This window comes from Molothrus ater, chromosome 3 (genome assembly GCF_012460135.2).
Source record: "Molothrus ater isolate BHLD 08-10-18 breed brown headed cowbird chromosome 3, BPBGC_Mater_1.1, whole genome shotgun sequence".
In the NCBI taxonomy this organism is placed as follows: domain Eukaryota; kingdom Metazoa; phylum Chordata; class Aves; order Passeriformes; family Icteridae; genus Molothrus; species Molothrus ater.
In genome coordinates this window covers 35,316,177-35,333,008 of record NC_050480.2, presented here as the reverse complement: position 1 = coordinate 35,333,008, position 16,832 = coordinate 35,316,177, and the positions used below count along the sequence as shown (strand labels likewise).

Genomic DNA, 16,832 nt, shown 5'->3' with positions numbered 1-16,832 from the left:
ATTTGGTTTTCATCGTTCCAAGTAGAGCAGAAAGGAAGCGAAGTGAAGTAAGACAAAAATAGTTTGAAGAGCAAAAGCCTTCACAGCAGATTTTTCACACTTAAATACACATTTTTATTATACTGTCACTTTTTTTTTTTTTACTTAGGTCCTTCTGTTGTCCGGTATCATCTGCCTAAGATGTTGCTGCTGTGGCGAAACGTGTTCCCACGTTCTCTGAAGGAGCTGGAAGCAGAGAAGGCAAGAGGAGATTCTTTTACCTGGCAAGTAACACTGGAAGGCCGTGCTGGAGCTCTGTGTGGTAAGAAATCCAGACTTTGAGATTATCCCTGAGCATGAATCAAAACGTGATCCCAAGTATTGCAGAGAGAACTCCTGTAACTTCCCCTCTTTCTTTGAAGAGGAGTAAAATGTGTCAGATTTTCATCAGTATGTCCTGGCTTTGACATACAATTTTATGAACAGATCACACAGGCTTTGAATAAACATTTTTAATTAATGCTCTTTTGATATTCTCAGAATTTGTATCTTGTTTATGTCTTATATTTGTTTGTTTCAGTGAAAGTTTAAATTAAACTGTTCTATTATTAGCTATGAGAAGCTTTGTTGCTCACTGCCCTGAGCTCCTTACTGAGGATGTGATCAGGAAACTGATGACACCCATAGAATGTGCCATGACAATGATGTCACAGTAAGTAGGCAGTTTCTGCTCTTCATTCGCTTTTGTCTTTTCCTGGTCTTGAAATACTAGAACTAATTTGGAGTTGGGTTTTGTGGTTTGGTGTCTGCCCCTTCCCCCTGCCCCACCTGTAATTAAAATAGGACTTCTGAGGAAGTGCATGCCACTGATTTATGACAACATCCGTTTTGGGTTTCTTGAGTTTATAATTAAAGTTTTCTCTGTACAATTACTTCTGAAAATGTGTCATTAATTGAGTAATGTTGTTCAGAGTGGCTCTCTGAACACTATTTTCTTGTCTTGCCTAGAGTTATATCCTGTGAAAAGAAATCTGAAAATACTCTCTTCTGTAACTGCAACATTTCTGGTTTCTCTTTTTCATTTTTAATTCTATAGCATTCCATCAGTAATTAAAGCCCATGGAGCTCATCTCAAAGCCAGTGCAGCTATGGTTCGTTTAAGACTTTATGATATATTGGCTTTATTGCCCCCAAAGACATATGAAGGTACATAAATTTTTAACAGTTTTTGTTAAAATAAATATTCTACTTAGTACTTGTGATGCATACCTTTGAAGCAGCTGTAAGAGTCAAAATATAATTCTAGGAATCTCCAAGAATTTTGTACTATATTCCTCATTTTCTGTATGTTATCTTGATAGTATAACTACAGAGTATGAGTATTGAAAAGCATTCATAGAGTGACACTTGGAGTATAGCAGTTAGGGTCCCCTTTGTAGGATTGAGAGGTATGGAGATCATGGTCTGAGATCAAATAATAGTTTTTAAAGTCATTGTTACTTAAAAGGTAGAGAACTTTATTTCTTAGTATACTGAAAAACAGATGTGACAATGGAAGTTTAGTTTTGGTTACATTTGGGTTTTTTTATTTGGTTGGTTTGGTTGTTTTCCTTTTTAAACCTGATTTGATCGATTACACAGATCTGCTATTGGTAAATTGCCAACCAGTGTCACACACTCTGACAAGATTAACTTTTTGGGTTTCTTTGTTAATTCATTATGTCTACATGATCATGTGGATAAACATGGGTTTTTTTTTTTCATCTGGATTGTCATCCTGTAAGGATGGCCCAATCTGTTTAGAACCGGATACAATTCTGAGTAATGTGCTCTAGTGGACCCTGCTTGAGCAGAAGGTGGGGCTAGATGACCTCCAGTGGTTTCCAGTCATACCTATTATGTAGGTATTTGGGTACCCATGATTTGGGAATTGAGAGCCTACAGTTGCATTTGAAGCCTTGCTCTCAACTCTGGTATTGTCAGGTTTACTTCTCTGTTAGCTGCCTCTAAAACTGAAGTAATGGTACATTTATAACTTCTGATCACTGGCTGAAATGTTTTGGCTAATAAGCAGTGGTGATTCTTTTTAATGTCTGTCTTTCTAGGATCATTTAATGCGCTTCTTCGAGAGCTGGTAGCAGAATTTACTTTGACAGACAACTCTGCTAATACAACCACATCACTCCTAAGGTCTCTTTGTCATTATGATGATAGTGTTCTGCTTGGCTCTTGGCTGCAGGAAACAGATCATAAGTCAATTGAAGATCAGGTAACAAAAAAAGCTAGAAGAATGAATTATCTGCCCTGTCTGTGTGATGTGTGTGTGGGGAAGCCTTCTAAAACCGGAGCTTCATACCTTGTTTTTAGTCTTTTTACAGAGCTTTTTTAGATGCAAGTGCTTCCATCTCCAGGGTACTGTTTTGATTAAAAACCACCTACAGCTGAGATATAAATTGCATAATGCTACTCATAGGGTTGTGCTTAGTGAACCAGCCTCATTTCTTTTAAAAAAACCCCTAACTCAATATCTCTTCCTGTCTGCCAATCTTCCTAGCCTAGAAGTTGTTCTCATATAAAGTTTTTTGATTTAAGAGAAATGTAGGTACCAGTTAACGTTTCATAATGAAACTGCTGTCAAAATATCAATATTGCAAATGGTGTTATAGCAAAACAAGATTTAACTGGTTTTAGAGGTGTAGTAAGAAATCCTTACATTTCATTTGAAAGTGTTGACACAATGTTGTTGGCTGAAACAACATTGCTCTTCTGCAACAGCCATCTAATAACAAGAGGGTGTCTCAGAAGGTTTCATTGGAGCAGATCCAAAAGCCAAGACTGATACCAAGGGTGTGGGAAGTTTTCTGAGCCACGATCAGCATGTCAAAGCAAAAAAGAGTTTTACAAACTTCCTTTGTTTGTTGTGGAGGACATAGTAGACTTCCAGTGCAGTCGTCAGTGCACAGAGCTTTTTCACTCCCTCCTGCCTCCTTTTTTTTTTCTTCACTTCCTGCCTGTAAAACAGTGGCAGTATGTGTTCACAGCCCAGAAAGCCACTGGAATCCTGGGCTGCATCAAAAGCAGTGTGGCCAGCAGGATAAAGAGGTGGTTCTGCCCCTCTGCTCTTGTGTCCCCAACATAAGGAGGATATGGAGCTGTTGGGAGCAGGTCCAGACGAGGGACACAAAGTTGATAGGAGGACTGGAGCACCTCCCCTGTGATGATGGGCTGAGACAGCTGGGGCTGTTCATCCTGGAGAAGAAGAGAAGGTTGATTTGAGACCTCAGAACAACTTTCCAGTATCTGAAGGGGACCTTACAGCGAAGCTGGAGGGGAACTCTTCATCTGGAACTGTAGTGATAGGACAAGGAGTAACACGTACAAATTGAAAGGGGGAATTTAGGTTAGATATTAGAAAGAAATTTTTCACTATGAGAGTGGTGAGACACTGGAATGATTGCTGTGGGAGCTTTTGGATGCCCCAGCCCTGGCACTGTTCAAAGCCAGGGTGGATAAGGCCTTGAGCAACCTGTTCTAGTGGAAGATGTCCCTGCCCATCGTAGGGTAGCCTTGGACCAGGTGATCTTTAGGATCCATTCCAGCCCCTAAATTTCTATCATTCTTGTACTTAGTCATGTTTTATTTTTTAATGATATAGAGGTGTCAACAAACCTTGCTGTGTTTTCTGTCCTTCTAAGAAGAATACAGACCTACTAGACTCTAATTTTGTTTCACGATTAAATAATTGATAAAAATAGAGAATTTTCTTCAGAGAAAATAGATGATTGTTTGATAGTGTTTCATGAAAGAATGATGGTTAGGAAGTATTTCCTTGATGATCGGAGAGTTTATAATTTTAGTAGTGTTTCTAATTCTTTCTGTGTAGGGCATATCATTGCCAAAACTGATAATTTAATACACTGTACTGTAACTCTCAGAGAGTGACTGAATAACCTTCTGTCTGAAATGGTATTTCATATTCAGTGGTTCAGAAACTATTAATACCAGAATTAATCTGCTTTTCTCTTAATTTTCATGTCTTAATACCAGAAGTGATAGTTTGTATATTTATCTAGCTGTTAACAATTTTGACCCTTCAGAATTCAGCTGACCCTGTAAATGCTAATGTGTATGCATGAGGATACTGCACTTGTATTCAGGTGCTTGTAAGCTATTCTCTTGTTTTAACTACTGCATATGTGTCTTGGTTATCTCTAGTTCCAAATTTTATGTGCAAAGGTATATTCAGAGGTATTGATGTTGTGTGGAATTTTGCAGCTCCAGCCAAACAGTGCGTCTGGAAGTGGTGCTCTGGAACATGATCCCTCTTCCATTTATTTGCGCATCCCTGCTGGTGAAGCTGTACCTGGTCCCCTTCCTTTGGGAGTATCTGTCATTGATGCATCTGTGGCTCTCTTTGGTGTGGTTTTTCCTCATGTCTCTTACAAACATAGGTCAGCTTACATCAGTGTTCTATTTCAGAACCTAATGCCTTGTTTCTCTGGGTACTGTTGTGGTGGGGACTTTTTTATTTGTTTGTTTGGTTTTTTTCCTGAAATAAGAATTGACTAAGGTATCAACTGTCTTTAAATTCAGAGTTTAGTATTTGATGCCCATCCAGAATGTGTGTAGTCACTTTAGAAATAAAGTGATTTCCTCAGTTTTATCTTTTTGAAGGTTAATGTTCAGAGATGGAGACTAGATTCTTCTCTTTTCATACTGCATTTAACAGTTGTAATATCTCTGCAACCATAATTTCCTGTATAAGTACCCATTGCAATTAACTTCAATCTTGAAAACAGCAGGGGCCTCCACTGAATTTCATTTGGCTGCCATAAGTAAGACCATTTGATTTATAGTCAGCAAGGAATTATATGCACAATGAAAAAGAGGAAATGGAATTCAACGTTTTTTCCTTTGTGTTTCACATTACCTCTACAGACTTATGAGTTGTCAGGACTAATTTTGTTACTCAGTTTAGGCAATTTGTCCCTGAGCACAGAGTGAAAACAGTTCTAAGAAGCATTTAAAAGTAAAATCAGCTTTCAATGCAAATCTTTTGGGAGCAGTTTTTTCATAGTAGTCAACCTCATTTTGTAGTAAGTGCAGGATAGGCTTGAGACCAGCTTGGTGTAATTCACCTTAGTGTATACCTGTTGTTAATGGTGAAAAGATGTAGCTTGGGAACTGCTGAGTAATTAATAATGCAGATTATTCATTACATTCCTGTTTTTGGTATCTTCAAGGGGATGTTCCTCCTCCCAGTAATGTTTTCTGGGGAGGAGTGGGGGCTGGATTGGATGTTAAATGGGAAAAACAATAGAAACAGAAAAACAAATATGAAGGGTAACACTATTTTAAATCGTAGTGGAAAGACAGCATTTTTCCACTCTGGTCCTCATAGCTTTCTGGTTATACAGCCATATGCACCTGAAGATTCACTTCCTCTTGGTGGTGTTTTCTTCAAAGGAATAGTAAATATTTGTGGATGAACTAGAAGAACCAGCAAAGGGATGTTCAGAGTAGCTCTGCTGTTATTACTTATAGCAAATACCTTCTGCAGCCCCTGAAGCATAAGTTCTGCTACTGAACTTAAAAGGCCCTTTTGTTGTGTGTGGTTTTTACCAGCTGTGCTTCAGTTTGTATTTTGAAAGGCTATCACTTCAATTATGTTCTTTCCTTTGTTTTAGATTACAGATGTTGGATCACTTTGCTGAATGTGTCAAGCAGGCTAAAGGTGTTCGCCAGCAAGCTGTGCAGCTTAATATCTTTACTGCTGTTCTTAGTGCCTTAAAGGTAGGACTTGTAAACTTGTAATGAAAGCCCAAGTTCATCAGTTTGCATTCAGTACAAAGGGCTGTTAGAAGAGTGTTACTAAAGTTACTCAAGAATTCAAAAATTTGAAAATTCCAGAATTGAATTTTTTTCTAGATACTAGCTTAAGCTCTTGTCTTCATGTATCAGTACAGAGAACAGATGAGGCTCATGACTGACTGCATTCTACAATCATCAGCATTCTATAGTAATCAGACTGTCTTTTCATCTTCAGTCCTCTGGTTTTATTTACACTGGACTCACGGATTTAAGTACTTTATCATGTATACTCAGAAAACCCCTCAAGTCACTGAGTATTGTGCAGGTGTGGCTTGTGTAACTGAATACACAAATAGCTTTGGGTTTACATTTTGGTTGCCTTATTGCACAGAGCTCTAGGTGCTTATGCCCAATCCCACTGACTGCAGCTACTACTGTGTGCTCTCTGTCTAGACTTGGAAATGCAACCTGGTGCTATCAAGTCAGAAAGTAAGAGAGCTAGTCAGAAATAATGACTGCCCAGTTTAAGCTGTTACTGGAGCTCCATGTCTTTGGTTGATTGGCAAAATTGGCAAAACAGCACCTTGGTTCTTTGCATTGTTCTTAAAAACGTGATTTACAATGCTACAAGTTGAAATGTAGATTCCGAGGCAGATTTCTGGAAGCTCCCATGCCATGCCAAGTGTTCAAAAAATGGGCAAATTGAGCTGAAGTGAGGATTTCAGAAAATTATGATCTAAGGTAGAGCCTTTGACTTCTTGCTCTATAGTACATGCAATGTTTTTGCTTTATATGTGTTTAATTATTTCTCCCAGAGTAAAAGAAACTGCAAAAGCGCTGTTTAGCGTTACTGCTTTGTAAATATAAAGGGCTGTATAAATGTTTGGAAGGATGTGATTATAAAGAAAAAAATACTTTCATGTATCTATAATGTCTTCAATTTAAGTGATTCTTGTAGAAATGTAACCGGTCTGTATTTTCTATTAGATTTTTGCTGTCAGATTTTTAAAGCTTCTCCTTTGTTTTTCCTGAGGTGTCCCATGTAAAGCTAGATCATATTTGGTAGGATTAGGGTGCTGCATGTAGGTAATGCATTTGATAAAAAAGACTGGTGCAACAGGTCTTCCTGTCTGTGAAATAGGTAGAATATTGACAAACATCATACCCAGGATGTTGTTGATTTTGAGTTTCAAATGTTTTCAACCAATTTATTTTAGGATAAACTACCACAAACTGAAACAAAAGCAAAAGTGCATAGTTTTCACTTGATGGTCTGAAATATATTTTCTTTTGCCCTACATTGGGATATTATTGGATTCTTCTTCTTCTTTTTTTTTTTTTTTTAATTTTTAATGTAGGGTTTAGCTGAGAATAAAAGCACATTAGGACCAGAAGAAGTCCGCAAATCTGCTTTGACGCTTGTAATGGGTGCCCTTGATAATCCTAACCCTATTCTGAGATGTGCAGCAGGTGAAGCTCTTGGCAGAATGGCTCAAGTGGTTGGAGAAGCCTCTTTCATTGCTAGAATGGCTCAGTACAGTTTTGATAAGTAAGTTGATTTTAATTCAGAAAATGAAATAAAATTTAATGTAATATGTAATTTAATGTAGTTTGGAAGATTCCTTTTCTAAATACCATATTCATTATTCTCTTCTTTCGTGCTCGATCCCTATGGTTACATAGATCTAAGAAAACTTTAAACAGATTCTTCTCTTTTGGATTTATTTCATGTGAGGAATAAAAGCTGAATTGTTAAACACTTGGAATGTGAAATGACACTGGTGAACAGCTTTTGAGGAGTTAATCTGAAGGTGACTAAACTGTATCAGATAGATAAGCACAGCTTACATTAAGTATGTCTGTAATGTCAATTATGTAATAGTGGTTCTGTTTCACTCTTTACACAGTGATTTAACTGATTTACTGGCCCATATTATTTTCATATTCTGTTGTTTATCTTGGGTCTTTAGAAAGATATCTGGTAGAAGCAACAAGATAGTATGTTTCCCAATTTCTTGCTTAAATTTAAGGCATCAGCATATTTCTGAATCAGAATGCAGCTGCCTCAGGGCTGCAGCCCATGTTTTTGGCTGGGCCAGGTGCATGAGCATGGCCTCAGTCCAACTCTCTTACCTCTGAGTGTTAAACTTTTCTCACCCTTTTATCTTGTAATAAAGTACATCATCCTTGCTGTCTTTCATTGAATTTCTATTACTGGGACTTTCCTTGGTTTCTTATCTCGATTAACTTGTTAAGTTGTTAATGGTTGTCATTCTGTTGACAGTCAAGTGATTTTTTTTATACTTGAGATGTGCATTTACTTTGTTGTTTGCTGATGGCCAAGAGCATGCATGTCTCTCATATTCAGTCAACCTGGGGAAAAAAATCTTTGTCCTTATTAGGAAATCCCTTCTTTTATCTCTCTTCCTCACCACTGAAAAGGCTTCGAATTGCCAGGTGATGTATGTGACATGTATTCAGAAGCAGTATTGTGGAAAATACTCAATAAGTCAATGCATACAACTTCCTACAACCAAATAATTCAAAATGCTACTCCTTCTGTTTTAGTTTCATTGTAAAGGGCTATTAAAAAATTAAAGGGCTCTCTTGGAAAAGCCATAAAAATCAGCTGTAGAAGAAAACAGTTATATAAAAAACTGGATTTGCCAGTTTGTCATTTCTCAGTGTGGGTTGTCATTTTGTTATTCTTAATTCCTTTTTACATCAGTGGTTTTGGAATGATTATTAAATTAGTCTGCTCTGAAACACTTGTAAAATCTGGATTCTATTTCTATATCTGTCTAAACTCTTCATCTAAAAGGTCAAGTTCTGACCAGAAAAAAAGAAAATAATTATTAAAATACCTTATTTTCCTCTTGTTTTATATGTAACCTGGATTAATAGCAATCTAGAATAAGTACATTGTTTTTGCTGTTGTTTAGGCTTCTCAAGATTTTGTAAGATGGCCTGCAAAACTTTATTAGTCTTTTGCACTGTTGTGGTACTTCTAAGATTCTGTGTAACATACTACTGAATGAAGTGATTTCTTTATATTTAAACACTGGTAGGTTAAAATCTGCTCGAGACGTTGTGTCAAGAACAGGCCATTCCTTGGCTCTGGGTTGTCTCCATCGCTATGTTGGTGGAATAGGTTCTGGACAGCATTTGAAAACTAGTGTCAGTATTCTCTTGGCTTTGGCACAAGATGGAACCTCTCCTGAAGTCCAGGTAAAAAAAAAAAACCAATCACCACAAAATTACTTAAAATGTTCAAGATGAAGATTAAAAATTAAGCTACATGTTCAGATATTCTTTAGTAGATGTTGTCACATGTAAGATGTGTAGCATGTGCCAGAGAGCGTGAAGAAAGTGAATCCATGTGCCAAGGAGCGTGAAGAAAGTGAATCTTTTCTTATAAACTCCCAGAGTACAGAATCCCAAAGCTAAAGTGTAATTAAAATGTAACTTCATGGCAATTTAGAGAGACAGTTGGAAGTGGTCAGTTTAATTCAGAAGGACATGGGTCTGCTTGTCAGCTGTGCCAGAGTGATGCACTGTGGGCATATTCCAAACTGCCTTTACAGCAACATGTGTTAGTATTGCCTTAGCTGCCTAAAAGGAAGCTTTAATAGCTGATAACTGGCATGTAATCACTTACTGGAGACTCAGGTGATGAGCAGTAGTTTCCTTTGCAGATATCACATACACAGGACATCATCTTTGCAGGGTTATATTATGAACACAGAGATCTGTTGCAAGCTAAATTGCAGTTAGGGGACAGAAAGGGAATCAGTAGGAGCCACGTCTAAGATAGGGAGGGGTTTCTATCTGCTGTGGACTATAGGTTTGTGAAGTCTCACAGGAGGACGACTTGACTGCTAAAAGTTGCTGGTACAGTAGAAAGGGGACTAAACATGCTGTTGAAAGAGTAATGGTTTTGGAGAGTAGTGGCACTTTATACCCACAGCCTGAGAAGCTGAAGCCCTAGTAACTATAAGGAGTCATACTTACACCTTGGTTGACTGTTAGCTTGATAGAACATGCACTTGAGTACCTTCTTATTTCTTTTCCTCAGAGCAGTAAAAAAACAAAGTAACACGGTTTATCAGTTGGGAAGACAAGCCTAGTTTTTTTTGGAGATAATGTTAAAAAAATCTATAAATACAACTTTAAGTCTCTTTTGAATTTTCATGGTTTAAGGAAAGACAATGTGCAATTTGCATATGTAACCAACTTCAAGTATGAGTGGGTAATTTGAGGCATATAATTGTGCACCAGTAATTCCAAAAAGAAATTGGAAAGGTTAATGTTTTATGAAAAAAAAAAAGAAAAATAAGTATAAAGGGAAGTCCAGTCTGAACTTGCATATCTACCTTACTCTTTGTTGAGAATAGAGCACCCAGCCACTGTGAAAAACTGAGCTTTTAAAACCTCATCCCTCATTGAATCAGTGTGGTTACACAGAAACTGTATGGAAGTATGAATAATGGAAGTTTACAGGAATGAAAGGATAAGCTGTAATGTGCTACCACAGGATTAGGACTGTAGAGGTAGTTAGATGATTGCTAGTGCTAATGGTTTTTGGATTGCATCAGAAAGGATTAAAAAGAAGCAATTTTAAAGGCAGGTTTTCCAGCTTATTCCTAAGAGTCTAGCTTTGTAGTAGTAATAGTCTTTTATCTTAGTCATGTGTTTAATGTGAGAAAATTCTGAAGTAAGATCATTTAGTACAGTGTTATGGGTAGATAGCTAATGCTTTCAGGTCTGTCAGTGGAATTTATTTCCAGTGAAATGTCAGTATCTAAAAGGACAGTCCTCTTACCTGCTTCTTGCTTTGACAATTACAATAAATTACTTTGCTTTTTTGTTGTTTACTCACCTTCAGCTGAAATAGGTCTGTCTTTCACCATTTTTTCCCCTCATGCTATAGTACACTGACTGAACAATACTGCTTTTTTCTCTTGTACCTGCTAATAAGAAAGTTAGAAAGATGCATGTGAACCTTTCAGCTTGTCATGAAAATCATTTCCTGTTGGAATATAAAAGACCATCTCTGCTAAGGGCTTTGTAAGCTGCCCATTTCAGACTCTTCCTCCAGTTTTATAGTGGAATGATTCACTCTTTCTCCTGTTTCAAGTCACTTTTCTTTTTTCCTTTTTAAGTGGATGTGTTCTTTGTGCTTGTATTTTTCTTTGAAGTGCTTAAGCATATTTTTCCTCAAATTCTTTGTCACCTTATTTCCATTATCCCCAGAACTACTGATAACCAAAAAATATGTTGGATATATTTAAACTGTCAGGTGATTGCTTGAGGTCTGGGAAATTTGGAAACACTTCTGGAGTCAGGGTAGTAAATTAGATGTGCTTAAGAACAGGAGTACGGAGCTAGGCTCCAACTGCATAAAAAACTGTTTAATTTCCTGAATGCATTACTGAAAAACATTCCTTTGTGTTTTTGGTAGACCTGGTCTCTCCATTCCCTTGCCTTGATCGTGGATTCCAGTGGACCAATGTACCGTGGGTACGTGGAGCCGACGCTCTCGCTCGTTCTCACCCTGCTCTTGACTGTCCCACCATCACACACAGAAGTGCATCAGTGCCTGGGCAGGTGCCTTGGGGCTATAATAACTACTGTTGGGCCTGAGCTGCAAGGTTAGTGGCAGTTTGATGTGAAACAAAAAATCTACTTTGTATAAAGATGATATTATTACCTTAAATGGAAGAATATAAGTTTTTATTAGTTGCAGGTGGGGGAGGCAATGTTGGCTGTTTCAGTTACAGTCCTGCAAACAACCTCATGCTGATCCTCCTTGTGACTGCTTGGGGCCTTTTGGACTGCAGTTTGAGATTTGTATAAAGAGGTTGCAGTGATGTATGGTATTTTGGCTAATGGTAAATTTGCATGGTAGATAAGTCATGGAACCCTTGCTGCATATTTTATTGTGTGTATCTTTGTGGGGCATCAGACAAGCTTTTTCCTCCATTTTTTTAAGATATGTTTATTTTATTTTAAACTGATGGCAAGAGCTTAAGTTTGATACAATGGGTGATACTGTGAACTATAACTAATTTCCATTCATTCTTGATATCCTTAGATCTCTGTACCTTATTGTAGAGACTTAAAATCTTGTCATGCTGAACACTGTGTCTGAAATTCTGTGCCTCAGGTGTTAAAACCACAGATTTGTAACTTTGTCTAACTGGGATTTTTAGGACTGTTTATAGGATGGTCTTTGATCCCTCTGGTCTACAATGCCAGAGAGCCACTAATGGAATTTTAACTCTAAATGGCTAGACTTAAGATTTTAATTGTGACATAATTCTAGATGGTTTAATTGAACTTGTGTATCTGTAAACCTTTTGACCTGGAATATGGTTAACTTTTAAAATAACAACTTAAGTAGAATGCCTTCTGCAGGTTATATTTCTGTAATTGAAAATATTTTTATAAACCCAATGTAGGTTAATTCTTAAAAAGCAGAATTGGACTGTTCTTCAAATCAAATACTGTTCTTTTAAAATGCTTGTTCTAGTAGAGCATAGATGAGTGCTACTCATCTGTTGGAGCTAATTAAAATTGTCTGCATACATAGATATGAACTTAAAGAGTTACCTGATATTTTAGGAAATGGCTCAGTGCGTGAAATGTTGCTTATACATATATAGAATGAAAGAGACTTTTAAAAATCTAACTTCAGATAATTAACTAGTTTCATGACCTGAGAAGATAGTCTCACAGTATTTCTGACTGGAGATTATCGATCCAGAATTTTATTTGGACAGCATGATATTTAACTGAGCTAAAAAAGAGATACTGAAGCACTCTGCAGTGTTTCTCATTTGCATGGTAAATCAGAAAAGTTGCATGTTAATTTGAGAACTCTTTTTTTGTGCTATTGAAGCTTTAATAATTCTTGCTTCTCAAAGGTTTAAAGTCTGCAGATGTGATAGAAAAGTTTTGCTGTGTTAAGGATATCCTCTTACATGATTAGGTAACGGAGCTACAATTTCAACAATCCGTTCTTCCTGTTTGGTGGGATGTGCAATCACACAAGACCATTCAGACTCACTTGTTCAGGCAGCTGCTATATCCTGCCTTCAGCAGCTTCATATGTTTGCACCACGGCATGTCAACCTGTCCAGTCTGGTTCCCAGTCTTTGTGTGAGTATCAAGTGCATCCCTTTTGGTCCTCCAAGTTTTATGCATGTGCTTAGCAGAGGACAGGAGAAATATTCAGCAAGATGGCAAGGATAGCCATATATAATGAGCAAGTAATATTTGTAAAAACCCTGGAGTCCCCAAGCCATTTTACATATTTTCAGAATGCTGCCCAAACTGAAGTCATAGGGGCTGATTCTTTTTCACCCTCAATAGTGTGAGATAGCAAGCATTTATGAATATATAACTGAGTAAAAAAGGTTCTGAAATGCTCTGTTTGCTCCAACTGGTTGCATGCAAAGAGGGAAGTGAGCAAGCTGGAGAAAGGTAGCAGAGTTTGGATTTATGTTACCACTGTCAGAATATTAGGGGCTGACATACAAATTCTTGTGCTGCTGCTGTTAATGTTGCCACCTTCTTCCATTAGTGTTCTGTCAGCAAGTCCTGACTTAGGCCTGGAAGTAAGTCAAAGGCTTGAACCCAAAACATACCAAATATGAATATGAGAGGAAGGGTGGTGTGGGTGTGGTTTTGGTGTAGGTTGGTGGGGTTTTTTTTTAATAATTACTATTGTAAAAGTTATTTTTAGAGGGTTCAGTAGTCCAATACTGAGATATTTGAAAAGCTTCTCCCTAATGTCTATTAGATGTTTTGCAAGCTTGTTTATGCCATTCTTTGCAGTGCTGATGACTCAGTGTTACCTGAAGGAATGCAATCCTACTTATGTCAACACTGGACCTTTTTCTTAGTATGCCATCCAGATTTTCCCTAGGGCATCCTCTCATGATTAGTTGCTTCTCCTCAGCCCTGTGCACACCCAAGCCCCACCCTGCCCCAAGCGCTCCTGAGAGCGCAGTGTATTTACAGAACCTGTCACTTGTCCCTTCACAAAATTTTGCATGAAAGGGGTGCAGCACACCCAGAAGCAGATAAACTCTTTTGTATGAATATGATGTACATCAGGAGAGATAATCCTTACAGCCATTTACTCTGTAAATACCAGTGGGTGATGTTACAGACAATGAAGTTCATACGTGAATAACTAGCGCTGTTTTGAAACCTTTTCCCATGGTTTTCTCCTGGTTTTCTCCTGTTAGTTTATGGTCTTCTGCTAAATGGAAGCTATTTTTGTTTTCCTTTCTCATCTTCCTTACTTTCAAGTTATACTTCGTTAGGATTTCCTCTGAGTTGTCTTGAGCATTTCTTCTTACTGCAAATGCATAGGTATGTAGGCAAGGTCTGCCTTACCTGCACCATTAGCCAACTCTTCAGAATGGAATTAATGCCAGGTATCAAAATTAAACCATGCAGTTCCACAATCTCATTTTAATTTCTTCTTCCTGCATTGGCTTCATAACTTGTAGTTATTTGTTTTATAGCTTGAATCATGGAATACCCTTTACATTAGTAAATCTCCCAAATATTCTGTGTTTTAGGTCATTGAAACAACCTCAGTTGTGATATTTAGAAATTCTTTAAAGACTGCCTGTTTTTTTAGGACTAAATTCTTGTATATTCATATGTGGAATAAAGATGTACTGTTAAAATGCTTTATAAACTGTAGAACCCTTTCATTTAGGGAAGCATTTTCCATCCCCATAATAACGTAATGCCAAGAAAGCAAATGGATATTTGGTTTATTGAAACCAAATTACCCTGGAGTAAATAAAGAGTTAGAGTTTCTTAAAGGGCACTCTTCACCTCTTTCACTGTGGAAAAACATTCACTTTTCTGTGGAGCTGTTTCCCCGAGAGAAATAGAGACCATACACAATTCTGTAAGGAAAATATTTGCTTGTGCTATAGGTGATTCAAAGGAATTAGCAAAGAAATCTTATGCTGTGTTATTGAGAGGCGCTTTTAATAACTTAATGCTATAGATTCTGTTACTAATGGGAAATGCAGGTTTTGTTATAGCTGTCATGCGCAGTACACCTGATAATGGCTTTTTTGTTTAAAAGAAAGTGATTTACAGCTATAGCAGAATATGAGGCAGAGTAGTACTGGAGTGTAACAAATTGGAAACTGTAATTAATCTAAATCACAGTGGCACAGTAGTTCCAATATTTAAGCTTTTATCTCTTTAGCCAGACAGCTGTCAGCTCTGTGTATGTCAGCTATATTTTGATATTTGTATATTATGAAAAGTGCTTACTTCTGAACCTTCAGAACTTGATTCCCAGCAGCTCACACATGGGCTTATAACTGAAAAATTGAATGTTTTTAGTCCTTAGCAGCATTGATTTATTGGTACTGGGGTGCTGCAGTTCACTCACCTGTGGTGGGTTTGACTTTCAGGTCCATTTGTGCAGCTCTCACTTGCTGCTGCGCCGGGCTGCAGTGGCGTGTTTGCGGCAGCTCGCTCAGAGGGAAGCGTCAGAAGTGTGTGAATATGCCATGAGCTTGGCAAAGAACGCTGGAGACAAAGAGAACAGTGCCATCAGTATGTATTTCTTTCACGTGGCCTTTTTGGAACAGTTGAATGGACATGTGTGCATATGTCTGCTTTGCCTTCAGAAAGAAGGGAAAAAGCCCAAAACCCCCTTGTACCCTTAGTGAGAAAAACCCTTAACGGTCCCTTCTGACTTCGGTAACTTCTGGCCACACCCCTGCTTTTACCTCTGGAATCTTGTTTGTAATTTAACCATTTGTGAAATTCAGACTTAAACCTCTCTCTCTCTCTCTCTCTCTCTCTCATTAAGGCTGGCAATCGAATAGGGAACGCGGTATATACACAGTGGAAGCATTTTACAGTTATTTTACAGTCTGGTATTATAGCTCTTGTTATTTTGAAAATTGACTTAATGGTGTGCTGTTTGATCCAGATGCTTGGCTGTGTTATATTCTGTCAGCATCATATCTGCAATGGCTGTGGACTTTGCTGGCTGGTCTAATTCTTACATGTATCATTTTATTTTGAAAATCGGAGGCTCAACAGTGTTGATCAGCACAGTCTTCATACAGATGCAGAATTGTGACCTTGCTCAAATGATATCGGTGATGTCTGTCTCTGAGAAGAGTCTTTAGAGTCCAGTACTGTTAGGTTTTTTACAAATTCATGGGCTATATGCCCTGAAGAGAGGATTTATTTTACTTTTTTAACTAACACTTGGAGGTGTTATTTGCCTTGCAGATGAAATTAATTGCTGTATTAGAATCTTTCTAGTGTTGATTCAGAAAAATATCAATAACATCTTGGTGATCTTTGAGCTATACACGCACAGGTACACAATGACCAATCCAAGTCTGCTGCATGAAATTTTAAAACTGAGTTCCTGATTTTAGAAAAGTTTTTTTTCCTTCTTATTTTGCAGACATGAATCCTTTTGCACCAGGGGCTGGCTCTCGGCGAGACGCTCACTGCCGGCATCAGGGGGTTAATATAACAGAGACAGGCCTGGAGGGCGTCCTGTTCGGGATGCTGGATCGAGAGACCGATCGGAAACTGTGCTCAGATATCCACGACACTCTGGGACACATGCTTTCATCTCTGGCAGTGGAAAACCTTTCTCACTGGCTCATGCTTTGTAAAGATGTCCTTGCAGCTTCCAGTGGTAAGTGTTCTGTCTCATACACAGAAATGATGGTATGTCCTTAGCATTAGTGTGTTCTGGCAATATTGGTTTGGAGCTTCTCTTTTATCCTAGTTAAGATGTAGGTTATATTGTATACAGAATTTGATTGTAGTGCCATTAAACTGCCATAGAAAGAAAGAATTATCTATGTTAAATTTCAGAATACTGCTCATAAGTAAAAAGTTAGCTGCTTGAATAGGATTTCCAATAGTATTTGCAAGTCTGACATTTAGTGTCTAAGTGAAAGCAGACATCTTTTTTAGTCTGTATACATCAGGATTGTACAGAGAGAAGACCTCTGTGCACATTC

At 37.8% G+C, this 16,832-nt stretch overlaps 1 protein-coding gene across 1 annotated transcript in view; it reads left to right on the top strand.

The window, feature by feature from the left end:
• The window catches only part of HEATR5B (HEAT repeat containing 5B), a 55,649-nt gene that overhangs the window by 13,449 nt on the left and 25,368 nt on the right, over nucleotides 1-16,832 (top strand). Inside the window, 12 exon segments of the mRNA XM_036379834.2 lie at nucleotides 149-301; nucleotides 592-691; nucleotides 1,076-1,185; nucleotides 2,085-2,248; nucleotides 4,255-4,430; nucleotides 5,667-5,772; nucleotides 7,149-7,339; nucleotides 8,859-9,018; nucleotides 11,252-11,441; nucleotides 12,782-12,951; nucleotides 15,246-15,390; nucleotides 16,262-16,501. Coding sequence (XP_036235727.1) covers nucleotides 149-301; nucleotides 592-691; nucleotides 1,076-1,185; nucleotides 2,085-2,248; nucleotides 4,255-4,430; nucleotides 5,667-5,772; nucleotides 7,149-7,339; nucleotides 8,859-9,018; nucleotides 11,252-11,441; nucleotides 12,782-12,951; nucleotides 15,246-15,390; nucleotides 16,262-16,501 — 1,905 coding nt within the window.